Source organism: Diadema antillarum, unplaced genomic scaffold (assembly GCF_040938485.1).
Source record: "Diadema antillarum isolate AM-2024a unplaced genomic scaffold, OU_Dant_1.0 seq00000585_RagTag, whole genome shotgun sequence".
Classification (NCBI taxonomy): domain Eukaryota; kingdom Metazoa; phylum Echinodermata; class Echinoidea; order Diadematoida; family Diadematidae; genus Diadema; species Diadema antillarum.
The window spans coordinates 538410-561044 of record NW_027271519.1 but is presented as its reverse complement, the minus strand read 5'-3'; the positions used below and the strand labels follow the sequence as shown (position 1 = coordinate 561044).

The window sequence follows — 22635 nt, the reverse complement described above, 5'->3', positions numbered from 1 at the left end:
TGCCCTTCTTGAAGCTTGCACATTCGTTGTATCTACAATGTTACTGGGTTGTAACTGGGACAGCTCCATTCTTATCAAGATGTCATGTATGTCTTGATATATTGTGGTTCTCATCTTTAATGATGTAACCTTACATGTCGTGCTTTTGTTCTTGATAATCCATTAATGTATCCACATGTACCACGTGACTTCCTGAATAAGTGCTCTTCCACTTTCACGTCCTCTTAATTCCATTTCCCTTCTTCATCTATTTATCTCTCTGTCTCTCTCTACAATGTACCATCATTTGTCTACATGTACTTTACCTCTCTCTCAGAGTCACCATTTGCTTACCATGTATGCAGCATTTTTTCTTGTTTTTATTTATCTATTCTTTTTAATGAAAACGATTAACTTCCACTTGAGCCTTGAAGTTGTATAGACTTACAGTCAGTGTTGCCATACAGCAGAGCCCCTCCCCCATGACAAAAGCAAACACACATGGGGAATAATGTTCTAAACTTTATTATTTACAATATCTTTGTTACATTAACCAAGTACTGTACAACATTTTCTGGTCCTGGCACTCTGTTGAATAACACACTCTTGCAAAACAGAAATCCCTACTAAAAGGATCATGTATTAGCACAAAAATTTTGACAATCCAAATATCTGAATAGATCCCTTCCAGGAGGTGCACACACTCTACTCCTTCCAAATGATTTTTAAATTGGAATAAAGACACGACGTGTACTTGAATTAGATATAACTATTGAACACAAAGTCGGTTTTAAACTTGGTCCAAAGCTACTCTTCTTTGTACTGTCATGAGAATATTACATGAAGGACATGATGACAAAAGATATGACTTTATGTGCATGCTCACAGCCTGTTCAAATGCAGTATGCATTTCCTCTATCTGTGAATGGACTGCATTCATTTACCATCTTTGAAGTACATGTCTAAACTCAGTGACAATGCTTGCTCACACACATACCCAAACAGTGTGGGGGAAATCCCTTGTGAAGGTTGCACGGAAATTAGAGACATTCCACACTTACATGCACACATATGGCCAAATAAGGAAGTAAAAACCTATTGGCAGGAAAGATTTTACAAAGGTTCAATCTACTCATGTAACATACAGCCATGTTTTGATGAAAATCATTGCTTACAACCTTGCTTTTTTTTTTTTTGCAAATGACAAAGGACAATCCTTCTACAATCAGCACACGAAATAGAATATTTAACATATTATCAGGTAGAGGGTTGCATGAATATGTCAATCAGAGGCAGATCCAGGAATTTCCGTAAGGGGGAGGCGCCTTTACAAAATTAAAGAGGACGCACATGCCCCCCCCCCCCCCCCATTTTACTTTCTATCTCTTTTGCCCAGTGCGCCCCCTCTGGATCCGCCACTGTCAATCATAACATAATCATTGCAAAGTACTGTTCAGGGTTATTGTGTTTATCTTAAAGGCATAATTTAACATTTGCAGATGAAGCAAAAACCAAGTATTAGTGCTTCAAAACAGTTCCAAAATGTGAGTTAGGGATAGAAATGACCAATGAAAATTTTGAAGCAGTATTGTTAATATCATGTACAACATGTGAAAAATATTTGTAATAAAAATGTTTTCAGACTAAACCATCTACCGTTACCATTTAATGAGAAAAATAGTGATATCTCCTTACATTGTAGGCTTTAGTGCAAAAATTTTATAAGGTAGGATGTTGTGTGATACAACTACCTACACTATGCATCAAATGTGATATCTAGAACATCTTTTAAATCTCTGTTCCAAAAGGTAAACAGGACCTTTAAAAAACAAGAGACCCGCGGGTCTAGTGCTCACCTGAGTATCGCAAGTTCACCTTTCACGCAGTCACTAATCTAAATTATTCACAGCTCTACCAAAATTTGACGAGGCATTCTCAAGTGGAAGATGAAAATGTACAATAAGGGCCCAATTTTTTCAAGATTCCTTAATTTGGGGGAATTGGGGCCCCCTGGGGCCCTCTGGGTGGGGCATGGTGCCCAGTTTGATAAATTGAGATCCTGACCACCTAGGGATGCTACCTGCCAAGTTTGACAAAAATCCATCATGAGGTTGTCAGGAAGAAGATGAAAATGTACAATTCAGGCCCCCATTTGGACCCTTCCAATCACCCCCCTCCCCCCTACCCCCAAGAGGGGCACCCCTGGATCTCCTATGAACAAACTTGAAACTACAGTCATTAATGTACTCACTCATAGTATTATCTCAGCTCTATAACTTCTGATTCTAGAGAAGATTTTTAAAGATTCCTTCATTTGGGGGGTTTGGGCCCCCTGGGGGCCCCCTGGGCGGGGCATGGTGCCCATTTTAACAAATTGAGATCCTAACCCCCTAGGAATGCTACCTGCCAAGTTTGGTGAAAATGGGTCATGGGGTTCTCAAGAAGAAGATAAAAATGTACAATTTAGGCCCCATTAGGACCCCTCCTCACCCCCACCCCCCCCCCCCCTGGGTCCCAAGGGGGGCACCCCTGATTCTGCCATGAACAAACTTGAAACTACAGTCATCAATGTGCTAACTCATAGTATTAACCTAGCTCTATCACTTCTGGTTCTAGAGAAGAAGGTTTTTGCGGATTCCTTAATTTTGGGGGGTTTGGGCCCCCTGGGGGCCCCCTGGGTGGGTCATGGTGCCCATTTTAACAAATGGAGTTCCTAACCCCCTAGGGATGCTACCTGCCAAGTTTGGTGAAAATGGGTCATGGAGTTCTCAAGAAGAAGATGAAAATGTACAATTTAGGCCCCATTAGAACCCTTCCCCACCCCCCTCCCCTGGGTCCCAAGGGGGGCACCCCTGATTCTGCCATGAACAAACTTGAAACTACAGTCATCAATGTACTAACTCATAGTATTAACTTCGCTCTATCACTTCTGGTTCTAGAGAAGAAGATTTTTACAGATTCCTTAATTTTGGGGGGTTTGGGCCCCCCTGGGGGCCCCCTGGGTGGGGCATGGTGCCCATTTTAACAAATTGAGTTCCTAACCCCCTAGGGATGCTACCTGCCAAGTTTGATGAAAATCGGTCATGGGGTTTTCAAGAAGAAGATGAAAATGTAAAAAGTTTACGGACGACGGACGACGGACGACGCACGACGGACGACGCACGACGGACGCCGGACGAAGGGCGATCGCAATAGCTCACTTGAGCCTTTGGCTCAGGTGAGCTAAAAACCACAACAAATGAGATCCATGGTCCCACTTGCCAGTTAGTGTTTCTACTCTTGTGCAAAAGTGACACTGTAAGAAAAGCAATTATGTTTCACCGAAGTGAAAGAGTATGACTGATTAGATTTACAATACAATCATAGTTTGATATATAAATTCTTATCAACAGTAGGCCAAGAATGAATGAGTCCATGGTTTACTTTGGCAGTAAAAGTGCATATTTTTTCATTCATACCATGATAACAACTGTACACTTCTGCATGCTTGGATGATTCTTCACCAGCTCCACTGGCACATAAAAACATTTTCTCTCTTTTATAATGCATCTTAACAGCAAATCTCAAAATGGAATGTATGCACTGATTTAATACAACCAAACAATGCAAATTTCAGTCCTAACTGAATTTTCTGAAGACAGAAAATCAGTGTTAACACATAATGCAACACAGGATTAGGAAAAAATCGGACATGTTATTGTACATGTACTCTCCAGCAATTGACATTATTTATCCCTTTGCTTTAATTTGCAGAAATATATCCAGATATATGTTCAAAAAACAGTACCCTGGCTTGTACAGAGCTGAAGTACTCTGATCTGATCAGTATACAAAACCATCAAGACACAATCGATGAGGGTACAAAGCAATTTCATTGGTCAAAGTGAATCTCTGAATTTTTTTCAGGGACTGAATAATTTAGTGGTGTACAGGGTAGTCTCTATTCCACTCATAAAAAATAATCACAATTGTGGATCAAAAAAAGAAAGCTATCTCATTGACAAGCTCTGTTTCAGCTTTCTGTCTCTTCAGTCATGACTGACAGTATGAACAACAACAACTCGAGGGCCTCTGAAAGAGACTAGGCAATCCATACATAAAGTGTAAAATAGAATAAAGAAAGAACACTGCCCTCGAGTCCTGAATCTGATTTGACTTTCAAATGAAAGCACATCACAAAACCTGGATATACTAATGAAGAAAAAAAAAAGAAACCAACAAACACATCAAATCAAATATTTGACAACGCATGGAAAATCAATCTACGAAGATAATGTATATACACTACATTCTGCTGGTACTGATCTATATCTTGGCTGTATCAGAGAAGATGCAGTAATTTTGGCAGTCACATAATTTCATCAAATCATGAATACAGATTGTTGATATAAAGGTGGTTAGAATGTTAAACTGTACTATGAAGTTTCCTTGATGTTAAAGAATACCAGTGGATAATATTAAACTGTGCTCAAAGATGATGTTGAATAAAACACACACAAATACAAGTTGTGATTTGGCAGCAGTTCTGAGGTTAAGGGATTACCAAAGTATGGTGTATTCAAATTTAACCCATGTCTTTGTTATAAACATGTAATCCTAATCACAATACTTAAACTTCTGCAATATGTGCTTAATTCTAACGGACTTTTTTCGATCAGTTTCCAATGAAGTTTCCTATCATCAATGTGATATGTTTCACACCCCTTTAACCCCCGGAGAATGGACTGATTTTGCTACGACACGCATTTCCCATAGACACCTGCCCAAGTATACTCAGAACTCGTCCTCAACAAGTTAAAAGATGACATCTGCAAAGTGTAATCAAAATCTTATCATGCATTTCAAGACCACATTGAATATGTCAACCTTTCTGCTAGCCTAAAGAAATAAATGTAGGTTAATTGACATGCAGTCTACAATTGTATAAAAAGTGACAGAATTGCATCAATACTTATGGATTAGCTGCATTTCTGGTAAAATCCACAAACTTGACCTACACCTTGAATAAACAAAAATGCAACAAAACAAAACAAAACAAAACAAACAATGGCAAATACGCATAAAGTTATTGTGTGAAGAGACTCAGCACAGCATTTGATACTGACCTTTGACCCTGACCTTCCAAAATTCCCTCTTCTTTATCATCTTACATGCATCAGCTCATCGTCCATTAGTTATCCTTGTTTGATGAAAAATGAACATTTCTTTCATTTTGTTTTTTAAGTGCTGATTAGTTTTAAATCATCAGTTTTCTGGGACATCCAGTTTTTTCAAGTAAATCAAATATAGGTTCATAACTAGCACAGGGCTACCACATGCCAGTGAGATAGCCAGCTATGTTCCACAAACAACAGCACTGTTAGGCCTTTCCACAATCTACAGTTGAACCTCTCTTATCCGGCCTCCCTTTATGCGGATCTCTCTATTATACGGTCGCAATCTCGCCGTGATTTTTTAAAAAAATAATTACGGGAGGAAAGGGGGATTCCCAACTCCTTGAGAACTCCTACACAAACACACATGAATTACATATAATTATTACTTCCAACATGATTAACATACATTACATCAACTTTCCTTCCAAATTGCTTGCCTTCAGACATTTTAACATCCCCAAACATCCCCAAATCATCGCAAGAACATGGACAGATTATGCGCTCGAGTCCTCTCATATCGCATTGCGCACATATAGGTCCATACACAGCCGTCGATATGACTAGATAGACATGAATTGTTTCGAGTCATTGGCTGAGCAACGAATGATATTGAACACTCAAAAATTGTTCCCACAAAGAGAGAGAGGGAGACTATCTAACAATGGCGAACTACAGTCGACTTTGCCGAGCCGTGATGATCAAATTTTGAAGCGTAGTTTCGTCGACTCGTACTGTTTATTTTCAAGATCTACTTGATACATTTCTTAATAATTATTTAGGTAAATCATCCCAAGAATTTATAAAAGAAAATGATTTCATTCTTGCAAACACGAGCCTCTATTTTGGGGTCTGTTACTGAGTGTAACAATGAAAAGGTTGCAGTATACACATTACTACGTGGTACTACAATGGGCTACATCAGTACATGTGTATGTATATGTACATGTATAAAGCATTGAGTCTCCCGTATCCGCCCAAATCCCTTATCCAGATGAGCCCAGGTCCCGACTTGTCCGGATACGAGAGGTTCAACTGTACTTATAAACTACTTTCACTTGCATTCTGTGCCTAGAAGAGTGCACTCCTGATTTTGCTTCTTTTGAAAATCTTCAACCTACATGTAATCTGCAATACCACATCACACAAAAGATTGAATGTGCTTACTGTAGTTTGCTAAACCATAGCATCAGTTCATTTATAATACGAAACAAAGTCCGAGGTACAGAAATGCATTCTACATTGTCTATAATCTGCACTGCCGGCATGCAGGAACATCTTTCTTTCATGGGAGCTGAAGTTACTCTGTCACTGCCCTGAAAACAAGGGCAAGATCAATAAATTTCAAGGTAAAGATTGATTAGATCTCATTTGAAAAAAATAAACCAACAAAGCAGCAAAACATCAGTTGATGCGTAATAAGAGTACACACACACACACACACACACACATGAATACAGGCATTGTAAACATAGATATGACAATGTCCATAGAAATCAATATGACCGGCAGTGAGCATAGTGGCTTTCTGATTTTACTTCATGCAAGGTAAAACACAAGCACAGCAATGACAAAAAGTCCAATGCTGTATGTCCAATTTACAACGATAAAACCACACAGGAAGGTTATTGTCAAAAAACAACAAACTCTGTCACAGTTGTAAAACAGTCACTCAGGCTTGGTGAACATACCTTTGATACACACAGCATCAAGGAACTTGATGTTGTGACTAGCTAAATCAATTAGAGAATCATATGAAATGCGCACAAACATGGGTGAGCCGCTGAGATATGACATTTGCAATTTTTGTTTTTCATTTGTCTATATACTGCCGATACATCCATCTCAGCTGCTGTCTTTACTCAACCACAGTTGTTCTCTCTCCACAAGATGACTTAACTGTCTTCTGATCTTACTGCCTACTTCACACAACCCCCCCCCCCCCCCCCCCCCCCCACCTCCAATCCAACAAGGCTATGTCCATAGCTTGCGAATCAATGGCCTGGATTAAGGCATAGCACTTTCTCAACACCATGCTGGGCTGGACAGCGGGTTTATTTTTGCTCATGACATATTTCAGTTACAAATTACTAACGTCGAGAGTGAGAGGACTCATGATATGGCATATTTTCTGTACGTGTCTGTAATCTATTTTCTCCACTAAAATGCTCTGGACAAAATAAACAGACAAAGAAAGACAAAAATCACATAGATACATAAAGCTCTTCATAAGCCCTACTTCATTCATCTCTTGACAACAAAACCCAGTGGCATCGAGTCGAAAATGGGGCAAATGCATGAAATACATTACGTGTAAAGTTCCGCTACCACACTGCAGAAAGGGAAATTGGGCTTCTCATTCTATCGTCTCTGGGTATTCGACGTCGTCAATGACGAGGGAGTGAATGATACCCTCTCTCCTCTTGCCGCTGCTGACGGCCTTGATGTAGCAGGCATGACCAGCCATGTCAAAGTGGGTCTCCGTTCCGTCGTCCACAAATTCACCCTGGCAAAGAGGCAGAACAAAAATTGGCACCATACATTGAATGTGAACCATTCCTGACAAAGTGTAAAGTTAATCATCTATTTCATAAAAGCATTGCTATACAAAATACCAGGGTATATATACTGTGTATACCATCTACTGGTGACTCCCATTAAAACAAAGTTCTTGGGACCAGCAGTTTATTTGTATTACATCAAAATTTTATGACAGCCAAACACTTAAGTACGTAAAGATATAAAGATGATAATTTTAAAATTCAAATTCGCTTTTTGACATTGTTGTAACAAGATTTTTTTTAAAACTGTGTTTGTTATGACAGGAGGGCATCATATTCAACATTGTTGTCATATTGAAATTTTTTTGCAAGTCCACTAGTCTTTGCTAAATTGAAAACCATTAACAGAGACATTGCCTCAAGTAAGTGAAATCAAATTAAAATGCATAATTGAGAAATGGCCAAGTGTTCTCTTGAAAAGGGATATCACATATTTCTCACTCCACAACTATGGTTCTTCATCACAGATTCAACTACTCAATGATTATGTCCATCAAGTCCCTATTTGTCAGTAAATATATACTGACACTGCAGCAAGGTTCTTGGAGGAAGTTTATGGCTGTGTCTGTTGCTATAAAGCTCATACTGTTATAACACAGGTTGCTAGTGCTGAGCTTGATGTTGAATGGTGTCTGTGGAACTAAGTTTCATTGTTCATGTTGATGACTGCATACTCTTCCCCCATTGCCTAACACCAGCCCCTAGGGTCTATCAAATTTGTCATTCCCAGTTTGCCGCTGGCATTGCTACATGTATGGGATCCGGATCCATGACATTTGCTCCTCTGACAATTGCTCCCATGAATATCTGCACGCTAAGCCAAACATAAATTCTACCCACAAACATAACCCTAGCCCTAATTCTAATCCTCACGTCAAACTAAATTAAACACCTTATCACAACCCAAACCCTAAGTCCTGGGAGAAAATAACACTAAAGCAATTATCGAAGGAGCAAATGTCATATCACCATGGGAACCACATTCACAGACCTCCAAACCTTTCTAACTGAAAAAAAAAGAGTTTATTTAGTTTGAAAGTAGGAAAGAAAGAGCAGTTCCCATAGGAGTGTGTAGTAAAATTATCAAGAAAAATAAACACTTATTGAAACACAAGCTAAGAATTGTCAAAATTCAGAATCTTTCCTCCAAATTCAGAATGGTTGGGAGGTCTGCATTCAATGTTCATAGCATCCTCTACTAACAGCAAGTTGATGCAATAGTCGTCTTTTTAATAGAAACAAACAGTCTAGATATGGCCACATAAATCTGTGCCTAGGAGTAAGCCAAGGATCACTGTATGGGGGAGCTGTCATGTAATTTGTCATTTTCATTCTTCCCAGTCATCTGTACAATACAAAGTAGTTTCATTTGACATGAACCATAAGTAATCACTTTAAAAACCTAGTGTTTGGTTACGAATATCTATGATCAGTATTGTTTGTCTTAATCTGACCGGCAATGTTGGAGCTTGATTTTAATGCAACTGATTAGGTATACAGTGTACTCCTGTTATAATAAAGTCCTCGGGACCGCCAGTTTTCTTTAGTTATATCGAAATTTCGTTATAACCGAACAAATAAACAATAAAAATACATAGTGTGGATAGCCTTGCGGCCTAAATTTTTACTTCACTGTAACCAGAATTTTGTTATAACCGTTTTCGTTATAACGCGAGTGCACTGTAATACCAGCATCACCACTACCACCAAACTTGAAAGCATCCACTGCAATACAATGCATACTTGATATCTGTAGATCAAGACAAATCAAAACACAATATAATGATGTACACAATAAGTTGTAGAGTCACTACCAATTCTAAACACATATATTTAATACCAATGCCTATTAGTCATGCACATATCAGTCAATGTTTTCCCTCCGAGTGCAATAACCCCACAAGCAAACTATTGCTGTCAAGTTGATGAGAATACTTACTGCTGTTTCTAGTACATGTCCATCACACCAAATCTGCATTGAATCCTTTTCTGTGAAAAAAAAAAACACAAACAAACATGAATTAGACTTAACAATGATGAATGATTCATAAGGTATGGTGACTATCCTGTATTATGATACATTCTCAACACTTTCATGATATTACTGCTGATCAAGGTTGCAGTTTGCTGCTATTAGCAGAAAAGAATTAACCTGAATTTCTGTCTTACCTACAATTTAGTCTCATTTTACTTTAATGCCCCTTTGCATGTCACATGTGATACCTGTAGGAAGACATCCTGTAATGTGGACCACACTATATCAAAGAACTCTGAAACTAATGACTGAAATATTGAAGTTATAATGATTTTCATGAAAATATTTCAGTAAATGACCTGTTCCCGACATGAATTCAAAGGTTTAAAACAAATAAATTGCTATAAGTCATAATGTTTGGAGGCCTTTGTACAAGTCAAGCGAGTTGCTAATTGATAAAGGTCTCTCCCACCTGTATGCTTAAAGATTTGTCATGAAATATAACTTATTATTCACATGATTATATCTTTGTACTGAGAACTCCTGTTTACATTTTCAAGATGTGTGAATATGTTTGATATTGTCATACCTATTTTTCTTTTATACAAGTGGAGAAACAAAACTTACTGAAAGTGAAAAAAAGAAGTCACTCTGACATGAAAAAATATGTCACTCTGATATGAAATACCAACTACTGTGTATCGAAAAAAAGAAAGAAAGAAAGAAGGAAGGCTACTAACTTGCAAGAGGAAAGAGGATTACTACTCAACAGTCGACTGTGCTAGCAAAATAGAAGAAAGAAGGGCTTTATCGGATGGATTACCTAGTACAATTCTGTGGCCAACCCCATCAACAACAGGAGTCCAAACTTTGCATGTTCGTGCCCGCTGCTCGGTGAACTTTTCCAAGCTCTTGCCACCGACCTCCAGCTGATACTCGTAGGCAAAGCCGCTGCAAGCATCGATGTTGATGACGGCCTTGGTCCCGCTTATGGTGAAGGTTTCTCTGCCGACCAGCTTGAACATCCAGTTCTTTCTGGATAATTCCTGATAAAGTTTCAATCAGCATGCACCAGTTTAGCAACATATACATGTATGTGTACTTAGCATTATTGCTGTCAAGTAAATTTCTTCACATCTTTGTGTGACATTAATTGTGCTATGTAGGACACTGTCTACAAATAGGCAGTTCCACCACCAGTCCAGGAAATTGAAATGTAGCCAATATGACATACAACAAAGAGTAACATAAGTGAAACTCATGAACTTGTGGTATGTGCTGTTGATTCTAAAATTCCTATCTCACCCTTGAAAAATTACTGTACATGGTAGCCATTGCAACTATATCTTTATGCATATGGGTGGTATACTGAAAGCAGAGCTGCTCTGAAATTACCAAGACTGTCAGTTATGGCCTATGCTTGCACAGGCGTATGTTAAATTTCTATCAATAGAAAAAGCATACACACACACACACACACACACACACACAAAGCAGATGGTTGATTAATCAATGTCATAACTTTGAAATCTTGTTTGAAATACAATGCATACCACTCATAGATGCATGGTGTTGATTGCTGCATTTTGCAGATTCATTAGAGTCAAACTGAACTACAATCAAAGCGATTTCAAAGGGCTTGGCTCATAAGACACCATGACACTAACTCTCACCTTGCCATCAACATAAATGACTCTCTTGCCTGTGGTAGTCCCATGTTCAAACTTGACTCTGTGTATTCCATCACTAAGTGCCACTGTCCATACTGCCACCACGTCTGTCATTGCGAGAATGCAACGGCCTGCAAACAAAAGTGAAATAAAATGCCAGGTTTTTGTCTATGTACTTTCACTATGGGACAACAAGTGGTACCAAATTTAACATGAGAAGGGGTGTAAGCAAGATTCACAGTTTCACTGGACAATTCAGAGTTTGGTTATGTGATAGTGAATATGAGAGATAACTTTAGGTGAAATAATAAACACAAAACAAAACAAAATAAAGCACTGAATTAGGCATTATAAAAATAGGTCTCATACAAGGATTATCCTGATAAAATATAGTCTGTACTTGCACCTGGTTGTGTGCAAAATATAATGGTATCACATCATAACTTGAGCTCGAGATCTTCAAGCACGGGAATGTACACAAAATTTGACAAAAAACTATGTTACATTCAAAACCTTGTTGCTCACTGTTACTGTTGGATTGTTCTGCTATGTTTTGTTTTGTTTTGAGACAGCTGTATGTTGCTGAAAGATGTAATAATCTTATTCATAATCATATGAGCGAAGCATTGCATGATACATGTGCTAGCGAGATTTAGACGTGATCGAAACTCGGGTCCTACCAGATAATCTACAATATAACCATTGTTTTAGCTCTGTGTTGTAATTTGGAAGTGTCTGTAAACTGGCCAAACTTAGAGCCATAGTAGGTCCATACTGCTTGTGGACTACATAGAACATAGTGCATTGTCTGACAGTTAATTATGTGCACTTTTTGAATATCCCTTCATACCAGGACATTGAAACCCCCGTGGCTACACTTGGTTCTACATTGATAAACTTTTTTTTTCCAATGGCAAAATGAATTTTTATACAAAGTTTCTACTTTTAATGATTATTTGATAAGAAATTAGTGATTGATACTGTATCTTGAAAATGTTGTTACAATTGTGTTCCAATAGAGCAATGTTAGAGTGTATATAAGTCCAGATTAAACAGTGGCAGCTTTTTCCATTTTAAATGTACATGAGTTTGTCATTTTGACAGCTATTCTAGATCTCAAATATAGAATCTACATGATTTTGAGACAAAATCGCAAACGTATAGAAAAATGAGCAAAGTCTTCTTTAATTCTTAACTGCATTGAACATTTTCAATGTGCGGTGCAAGTTACTCAACTACATAGTTCTGACTCATAAAATACAATATCTCTGAAATTTAGTTTATCATGCAGATCGTGTGAACATCCCTTAATATCATGCAGCATTCTCTAACTTCGTTGTAGGGGATTGCAAACTTAGGCCAGGACTCACAATGGAAATTGTGATAAGCACAATCAGGGTATGCAATCATGGTTTTCTCACTTTAAAAAATTGTAACTTCAAGTTCTAAAAGAATGCACCAACTGACTTCAAAATTCACATGCAGCATGCTGACATCAATAATCACATATGGTAATACAATAGCTAATTTTTTCTCATTTACTGTTAATCAATGAAGATTAATTACCAATAAGTCCCCCAAAACCCATGTAATGCATCACAAAAAGCGTTTTACAACTTACGTAAAATCAAGATTTGAGGTCTGAATTTTAAGTCTACCCCTATGTGTGCGGTATCAAATTAATGGACTTTTTCCTGGCATTGCTTGCATGCAATAAAATACAGTGGTCCTTTCAGCTGGAGAAAGTTATGAGGTCTGATATCCCGGCATTGTAGGAGTGTAATGCTGGCTTATTTTTGTGACATTGTGACCTTCAATCCCATGTTGTGCAGTTATACATGGAGAAACAGCATACAGTTGTATTTTCTCCTTTTCCTAAAAGTACCGAAGATACACTACAATATGGTGTGCTGTTTGCCAATAGCTGTTCAGCCAGTTTTGAGTTTTGTGCCATTTTCAAATGCTGAGGAAAATAAGTGCAGCCGTTTTTTTTTTTTTTTTTTTTTTTCAGTGAGGTATATCCTAATGTGACTACTTAAAAGAACCATTTCCCCTTATTGAATATCCTTGGTTTTCTAGCCATGAATTATACATTATGTACATTGTAGTAATCTATTGTGGGGAAATTTTTAGCAAATTTGAGCAATAAGAACATTTTTTTATATATATATTTACAAATTGCTGAGGAAAAATAAGACTGATCCACGCCCATCTTCTACTGCATGAAAGTCATATGGTAAGTGTTCACTGTTCTTATTTCAATGCTTTTTTTTCCAATTTTTAAAGACATCATATAAGCAAAAACATCTATCATTTTGGCTCAATATGTCATTGTTTGAGTGTCACAGCTTGGACATCAACTCAAGTCAACATAAATCTCATATTCATTCCTCTATCTGTGTTTACAAATATGAGAATGGATCCAAACACTATGCGCACACTCAAGGTCAAACTGTACAGATAATTTTTCGATGAAAAATATCATATCTTCCAAAATACCAGCCCTAGTTGCATAAAACTTTGTAATAATGGCCAGTATATGTCTGCTACCTATTCCTGAAAGTTTCACTTCTTCACTCTTTGGCAATAGTGAAATATTATCAAATATATAAAGTGGTTTTATATGAATTCAAAGTAATGGCTACAAAATTGATCATCCATTTTGAGTAGTGAAAATATGACATTAATTCATATTTTGTGATATGTCATGGCTACAATTGTATGTGCTAGTGGTGAATAAAAGGGGTATTTATCAGGAATGTCTAAAAGCAATTTCAGATGAAAAAATATTCTCCTTTTTTTAATGAATTTTTCCACTATACTAGTCATTTCAATGTAAGTTGACACCCCTAATTAAAATGCTAATTTATGTGCATTCTAATGCAAAATTTTGACTCTTTCTTTACATGAAATGAAAATTTGAACACTCAGCTACAACAAATAGCAAAAAACAAATTTTCACCAAGTTTTCTAATTTTTCCCCTTAGGCCCTAAAAGGTCTATATGCATTTGCATACCCTGATTGTGCTATTGACCACATCAAATCTACAATTCTGAACGCATAAACAGCCTTAAATGAGCATAATAAATCATGTACACCAACAGACATCCAGTGATGCAGTGGGCGGCATAAGTGTATTAAATGATACCTATTTTTCGTATGTTTTTGTTGATCTGAATTTGAACGAAACCTCATTTGTTTTACACATCCTTGTCTTGAAAATATTAGAGTCTACAGACCCCAGTCTAGTCTAGATAGATCTAGGATCTAGATTCCAGACCTTTATACGTCTTTCTAAATGACAGCCACACATTCACACAGGTATTGTTCATTACTTGTCTGAAACTGATATAAATCAGTGTATAAATTTAGTGAAAGGTAGACAGAAAGATTTGTCTGTCCGGAGGAGTCTTTAACTTTTTTTTTTACGTCATTGCCTCCGGAGGGGATCCGTGAAGCCAGACACAGTCTCCGCGGAACATTTCCCCAACGACCAGATACAGAGTGAAAGAATCCTCGTGAATTCAATGGCGGCAATGCATTTAAAAGTAGGGGCCTACTACGATAGGTAGCTTGTCTCATCTGTCATCTGCATCTGATCTGGTCATGTTGTCTACGACAGACCAATTGTTTAATGTTAGCATTTACGTCGCATCATAAATTACAGCAGTTAGGCCTACTACAGACTAGTAGTTTCATAATTTCGTTAACAAATTGGCTACAATTAGATCTACCGCAATTGATGTGGGATCTGTTTTAACTGTCAGATCGGCCTACCCTGGCTATGTAATAATGTAACCACGGTGTGGCGTCGGACTGGGCCTTGTCGCTAGGGCCTTCGTGGGCCGTGGCGTGGGCATCCAGTGCAGTTTCCGGAATTGTGATGCTCGCATGCATGACCATGAGACTGAATTTACGGTATAAGTTAATGAATGAAACCATTTGTCAACCAGTTAATATTACCTCACGGTCACCACTTATTGTCGATTTGAGATTTGTGCAAAGCCACAACCGGTCTTTCAGCAGTCTGGAATGGAGACGAAAAATTACCATCAACCCGCAGCAGGTTCTGTGATACAACTGTCCAGAAAAACAAGCCGGTTCACAGCTGATCAATGCATGCACATATGTACTAGTACTCTGTACTACTGGGACTGTCTGTGTACATACAACACACTACGTACCCGTTACGGTTTAAAACGTAGATGGCGCTGGCAAGAGTGCCGTATCAGTGCCGTATACGGCACTGTGCCGTATGTACCTGTATACGGTTACAGCTCGTTATTCCGAAGGTTCGTTATTCCGAAGGCTCTTTATTCCTAAGATTCGTTATTCCGAAGGTTCATTGTTCCGAATTTCAGTTACAGATTAACCAATCTTCGGAATAACGAACCTTCGGAATAACGCCACAAATTTTCGGATTAACGAACCCTTTTTCATTTTCGGATTAACGAACCTCTAGGTATAGGGAATTTGCGTGTTTCGGATTAACGATCCTTCGGAATAACGAACCTTCGGAATAGCGAACCTTCGGAATAAAGAACAGCACCCTTTTACTTAGGTTGCACTTGTTGTCTTGAGGGGATGAGAAAATGCAATCTCTGCTCAGTACCGTATTTTTGGGATACAGCACGGTGTTTTTCTCGGCGAACCTTGGCTCAGTCTTTGCATAATCTATGCTTTCAATTATAAACGCTCCCTGCAAATGTTGATAATGTATCTTCTCTACTTCGAATATGGCTGTCAGTTCGGCAAGTCTTTCTTTGCTCCTATGATTCTCGAAAGAGACGAGTGTCTGATGACTGAGAAGAAACAGACACACTACACATCAGAAAGGTTCGATAATGTATGTACTAGGTTCATTCTACTCTCCAGTTTGAAGTAACCATCCTCCAGACTGGAGGTCCAAAGAAGACTCCAACTCTCCCGCTTTCGACGGGAGAGATTTCCCGCCGAAAGCCTATATTTTGCAAAATCTCTCGTTCTCCCGCTTCAGATTTAATTTCTCCTGCTCTGGCTCTGTGTCTCCCGCTTAAAATGATTTCTTGCTTAGTGTCATCGTATGTTGAAAAAAAAAATATAAGCCTTAGATAACACGAGAGAGCATCTAGAACCCTATAGCTTCCAGGTGCTTGGGTTTGAGTCTCTGCCTATCAGGAATTCATTCTTTCCTAGCACAATAACCATGAAATGAACTTCCCCCTTCTGTAATCACACTTAAACTGATCCAGCTAAATTTAAAAATATGTTATGCAATGAAATAGGCCTATTTGTTTAAACGTCCACACTCCGGCACCTCCAGTTAAAACTCTAGTGGAGGTATTCAGGAGGATCCCAACCAAGTACCAAGTACGAGTCCACTAAACCAGTTTGAAGATGAAATGGAGCGTTCTTTGCTTGCTTTTTTTTTGTTCTTTGTTTTATGGGGGGGTCAGAATAATCTCTTTTCAGCAGTCTGCGGGAAAAAACAAACAATGATTGCCGACATTGAAGTGAAATTTGGGGTAAAAATGAAAACTATGAAATTCTAAAATTGCGTTTGAAAATATGTTACGTAGGCCTAATCTTGGTTACAAACACTAGGCCTATGTCTTTGCTCAAGTGAGATGAGAATGATGACGATATCAGGTCTTCCAGTTACATTCTTTCCTTCTTCAAACTATACCAAAAAGATATATCTGTACATCTATTCTTTGCAGAAGGGTTGTAGTTGGTGATGCCGACCCATATAAAGTGCAATACAGTATTTGTGATTTTTTTTCTTCTTCGCTGTGCAACGCCTACACAACATTTAAGAGTTGTGTGGTGATAGAACATCGTCATGAATTGTTCAGGAGCTGCAACCAATATTACTTGTTATCTAATAGGAGAAGCAGCACCTATTCTCTTGACGTAATTTTAGCGCATTTGCTCCACGACGAACAAAACATGTAACATTTCACTCAACAGAACAGGAACCGCGTAACGTTTTTAGTTTCTTTTTTTTTTTTTGTGGTCATCTTGACAACCCCTCCTGGAGGAATGTAAGGACGAGTCTTTGTACATTCATTGTACAGTAGTTTTTTTTTTTTCAAGTTGTTTTTTACGATTCAGCCCCACACCCCGTTCCGCGGCCCCTACAGACTACCGTTTCGCCACTATAATGCATGACTAGGATGATTCCTTTCAAATAAAGCATTTCAGTCATCAAATTGAGCACATTTTCAAAGAGATGATAGGAGTATAGGACGTATCTCTTCGGAAATATAGACCCTACCTAATAATCGTCTCACCTCCCTGGTAAAACAAGGTGATACATTATATTCTCAGTGCTCTGTATAAACTGTTCGTTATCTATTACAGGACCTATAGATGGTGTGAGATATTACTCGTCTCGATGACTTGACTTGTCAAACTTGTCATGTACATAATCACAAGCCTATAGTATATTTGCTTGTGTAGATTCTTTAGGTTGGCTATTAACATCCATGCCGAATAACACCAGCTGGATTTCTCAGCCGCTTATTTACTTTTTTTCTACTAGTACTAGTATTTGTTCTGTCAGTATGTCAGGCTGGATTTTGATAGACTCTCCACATGGGCATGGAATCCAAAAAAAAAACAAAAAACAAAAAACAAAAGCTGGCGAAAAATCGCCGTATCACGTACACACACAAACTACCAAGAGGAGTTGGTCTACTTCTGAAAGGAAAACTCGCGAGCTCGTTTCAAAGCGTGTGATTCTTCGCGCGCTTGAGAGCAGTATCACAACATCGATCTCATGCCAACTAATTGATCTGCACATGCGTGGTTTACTCAAAACACCAGCTACAGCTGATTATGCGCACCAGAAGAGACAGGAAAATTGATTGGTTGTTAGATTACACATCAAATCAGAGAGAAAGTTAGCATTTCTGTAACAAGACAGCTACGATACAATCGTTGTACGGAAAATGGAAAAAATACACAAATAATGTGGTAAACATATCGTCATGAAATACGTAAGCATGCGAAGTCTCCGGTTCCTTTCCTGGTAAGGGGGACACTGCGAGCCAATGAAAGTCGCGCTCTTAACGAGTGTAAGGAATTGTTAAAGTCCTGCCATTATTCCCATAACATAACACACCATAGGACATGCACAAATGCAGACAGGAGACGGTAACAATGTTATGCTCAACTCGTGCATTGTTATGGTTTGCAAGTGTGTGACGCCCGGCTGAAATTATATCACCTTGGAATCGCACTTACCTGTGGAAAAAATGACGAGTAGTGTAAGAAGTAGAAGTGAGGTGAGTCTGATATGTCGAAATGAAACAAGTAAGCATAGGTTTTTGGCAGAAGCATTGAGACTTGATCCGACAACGAGCGCGAGCCTACCCGTCTGTTATGTTGTGTAGCACCTGTACTCTCCTCTGCTCTGCGATCGCGACTGGATCTATTTGTGTGTGTATCGTTGGTTTTGGATCTGCAAATGTACAGTCATAGAGACAGAGTGCGGCTTACTAATGTATAATATGTAATGGAGCTGGAGTAAGAGTTCCTTTTACACCCCACCAAAGTATTAACCCCACATATTAGGCCCTAATTTAATTCATCCAATGGCTTGGCAATCAATCGATCCAGGGCAGGCAGGGCAGGCAGGGCAGGGTCGGGGGGTTGGCATTTTTGTAGGGGCCCGTATGGACACACACGTTCCGGTCACAGTTTTTGCCAAACACTAACACTTTAATAGTCAATTACTCAATTCCAGAGACAAGATCAACATGAAGATCTAGATCTAGATTAGTCTAGATACCAGAGTTCTAACGTTAGACCTTGGTCCAGTAGCTGTAGAACCCACCTAATTTAGATTGAATTGATATTTTTCCAGAATTATATCTGGTATTCTCACTAGTCTAGATAACATGCATGGTGTGTCAATTCAGCTTCTGTACAATGTCATGGCATCATGTCATTACATTGCAACTTTGGCCATGATAAAATCATTGCAATAAACATTGCCTGGTGCATGCAGAAATAATGAATATCAGTTCAAGATTACTCACTGACATTGTATGCGTACGTGCATGTGCTTGGCGGAGGGGTACGTGCATGTGCTTGGTGGAGGCGCACATTCTTCTGAAATTAGCCAGGACTCGAATGAGATGAATTGCCAAGTGCGGGCGTGCAACCAGGTGTTGCTATTAAAAAAGTGGACTTGTGATTATATAAACGCAATTCACTTCACATCAAACACAATTATTGCCCGAAACTTTGCATTTGTTATTTTGTACAAAATCAAACACCCTTTCAGCACAGACTTGTGTTTAAACACAAAGTTGCGTATGATCTGGGGGAGTTGTGTGTGATTTTTAGACTTTCTCGCAACTGGGCCCAATGGAGCGTTAGATGCTTTCGATCAGAGTGGTTGAACAACTTCAGCAGATGATGTGCGTACGCTGCAAGGCATATGCGTGTTCGTATCGGGGGGAGGGGGGGTAGTGGATGAGTAGTGCAGCAACTATGCGATTTATGTACTAATGTAGATGTCCAACAGTGTTTATGGCAATAATTTGTATTGATAACCAAATTTGGTTTGCATTGGCATTGTTGAGAAGCTGAAACATGTCAGAATACACTTCTGTTTCCTGCATGTAAAGTATCGATAAGCGTCATTGTGGTCAGGTCAAAACAGTATGTGGCCCCTAACTAAACCCTGCCCTGGATTGCCAATGGCTGGATACAGGTGTAGCTAAAAATGATACAGTAAACCTCGGATAAGTCGACGTCGAGTGAGTCGAAAATCACTTAACTCGAAGCAAAATAAAAAGTCCCAATTTTTCCCTATGTATTTTCTCTAAGAAATATTTGGATAAGCCGAAGTACGAGAGTCGAATTTCGGCTGTGTCGAAGTAAAACAGTCAGTCCCTTTTGTACAAAATACACGTAGTTTACATCACTTGAGCCGAAGAAGATTTGTCTGGCATTCTCATTACATTTAGAGGAGAACAAAATAATCGGCATGTCGCAGAACCCCGTCCCTGGCCTGCTGCAGGTAAGCATGCACACTCACCGTACCGCTCTGCACGCATGTCGAATACATACACATGTATGTATACACACAGCACATCGATCCATGTACTTTATCCATACACACAGCACATCCATACTTTATCCATGTCAAGCCAGAACTCCTTGGTCAACCAATCGCTGCTTTAATATTTTAGTGACAGGCCAAGTGGGTGGAGCTTGTTTGTGCGTGCCCGGCTGGCTGTATAGTTTTGTTTAATGGAGGTAGGATGGGCCTGGGAGAGTGTTTGTCTCAGGGTAGGTTGACAGAGATGGCTACCTATGTTGCACCATAGACATAGCACATGCACATTGCCACATTAGCGCAGACATTCTCAGCGAACTACGTTTAACTACTAGGTACTAGTATTGATACAAATTCCATGTTCAATTTAGAACAAAATAAGAACATTATCTTCAAGAACAGACAAATTTGAATGCAAACACACACAAGCACGCACACACACACACACACACACACATGCATGCAAATGTCCTATACTACATGTACATAACTGTGAGTCGAAAAAAAATCGACTCTCGCGAGAGTCGAATTTCACTTAAGTCGACGCATTTTTGTCAGTCCCGAGAGCTTCGACTCATGCGAGGTTTACTGTATTTCCAACCATGTAATACTAATATTGCTTATTAAAGTGAGAAAGTTTGAAAAAAAAAAATGGGGCCTATGCAGGATTCCAGAGTCCTGGACCTTGTGTTGAGGTTTTCATAGGGGGTACAAAAGAAACTCTTTCCTATAATTTTGTGCATTCTTTGACCTGTAGTGGTAGTCCAAAAAGTTATTGATTGAATCCAGTTTATGTTCTTTTGAACATTCACTAGTTTCTGTGTACATTGTATGCATTGCGCTCTTTTCTACCCCGTCCGACAGCCGACTATACACCTCTCTTCCATAATATCAACTTGCTCATATGCATCCGCCAGAGGAGTTGATATGGCTGAGTGGTTTAAGACCACGGCAATAAGATCGCAGGCTTCTGTGCATGTGGGAGGTGTGAGCCCCACCCCGACAGTAATGCCCTTTGCCATGTCACTTTATCCACATTGCCAAGTCTTTCGACAGACACCTAAAGCTGTTGGTCCCGTGTTACAGGAGAACGATACCCTATACATAATGCATGTAAAAAAAATAAAACACTTCACTTCTCTTGCAAAGAGCAGGGTAACATTCCTTTGAAGTTGCCACAACAACCAGCTGATATCTGCCAGAATTTTCAGGATTGAAGGAGATAGCTTAACAAAGAAGAGGAAGATGCTACCAAGACTCAATAAGAACCCAGTTATAATATGGTGAAAAAGGCTGAGTGGAAAGACAAAAAAAAAAAGAAATATCATAATAATACATGGGGAGGTGGCTCAATGCATAGTATGTTTGCCTTGAAATCAAATGGCCCGGGTCTGAACAGTGCCCAGTGAATCTTGCTGAGTGCTGTTTACCCTCCAGTAAGAGGCAGAACTGTCCCTTTGGGAGGACATAAATTGCAGGTCCCTTATGTTAGAGAGATCATGACCCACATATACCTATAAGATCCCACTTCATTCGCAGCAAAATTGCAGGGTGCAAACCAAGTGAAGTGGTCTGCCCAAAATACACACAGGAAAAATGCGCTAGATCAGTCAAAAAGTATGAGTACATGTACTATAATGTTTATACACCAGATGGTGTGCTGTGCTCCAACCACACAAAGAAGAAAAAGAAGAAGGAGAAGAACAATGTATTTGGCAGTCTACGTGTAATTGGGCATACAGTGAAACCCCGTTATAACGAGTTCGGTTATAACGAGGAACCGCTTATAATGAGGTGATCGCGTCGGTCCCGTTTTCCTTTGCGTGTAAACCTATGACAGAACAAATCGCTTATAACGAGTTCGGTTATAACGAGATTCCGGTTATAACAAGGACAATTTGGGTAAATCACGATAAAGAAAAACATGAGCAATTTGATCGGATATAGCGAGGTTCCATTTCTTGACTAAATTGCCGTTTTCAAACACGCGACAAACGAAACATTGAAAGCCGAATTCACGCTATCCACGTCTTTTTCCCGTTTTGCAGAGAACTGTTCCTTCCATGTTTTCTTCGAAACCACGCGATTTTACGCAGGAATGTCTTCTGATGTTCCTACTAAATTACATGTATTAAACATAATCATTCAATTTTCTTTTTCGCGAGATACGCATGCTTGATATTAGGTCAGACAAGAGCGCAACGAGAGAAAAAAAAAAGCATTCAAAAACTTTTCATGTATAGC

General features: G+C 39.0%; 2 protein-coding genes across 2 annotated transcripts in view; one reads left to right on the top strand and one right to left on the bottom strand.

Moving 5' to 3' along the window:
- Positions 1 to 7190: 7190 nt before the first annotated feature.
- Positions 7191 to 15413, bottom strand: LOC139735561 (fas apoptotic inhibitory molecule 1-like). Its single transcript, XM_071646318.1, has 5 exons — positions 15303 to 15413; positions 11342 to 11469; positions 10492 to 10714; positions 9633 to 9682; positions 7191 to 7638 (listed from the first exon to the last, which is right to left on the bottom strand). Exons 2-5 carry the CDS (start codon positions 11450 to 11452, stop codon positions 7489 to 7491), a joined length of 534 nt encoding a protein of 177 aa, XP_071502419.1. The 5' UTR covers positions 11453 to 11469; positions 15303 to 15413; the 3' UTR covers positions 7191 to 7488.
- Positions 15414 to 18468: 3055 nt separating this feature from the next.
- The window catches only part of LOC139735560 (uncharacterized), a 43619-nt gene continuing 39452 nt past the window's right edge, over positions 18469 to 22635 (top strand). Inside the window, exon 1 of the mRNA XM_071646317.1 lies at positions 18469 to 18607. Within this exon, the coding sequence (XP_071502418.1) occupies positions 18578 to 18607 (30 nt within the window). The 5' untranslated portion in view covers positions 18469 to 18577. The remainder of the gene's footprint in view (positions 18608 to 22635) is intronic.

Coding starts and splice junctions, on each gene's coding strand:
- LOC139735561 (XM_071646318.1), bottom strand. CDS start 11,452: ATGACAGACGTGGTGGCAGTATGGACAGTGGCACTTAGTGATGGAATA. Junction 9,683..10,491: donor TGGCCACAGAATTGTACTAG/GTAATCCATCCG, acceptor TTTTTTTCACAG/AAAAGGATTCAATGCAGATT. Junction 7,639..9,632: donor GACATGTACTAGAAACAGCA/GTAAGTATTCTC, acceptor CCTCTTTGCCAG/GGTGAATTTGTGGACGACGG.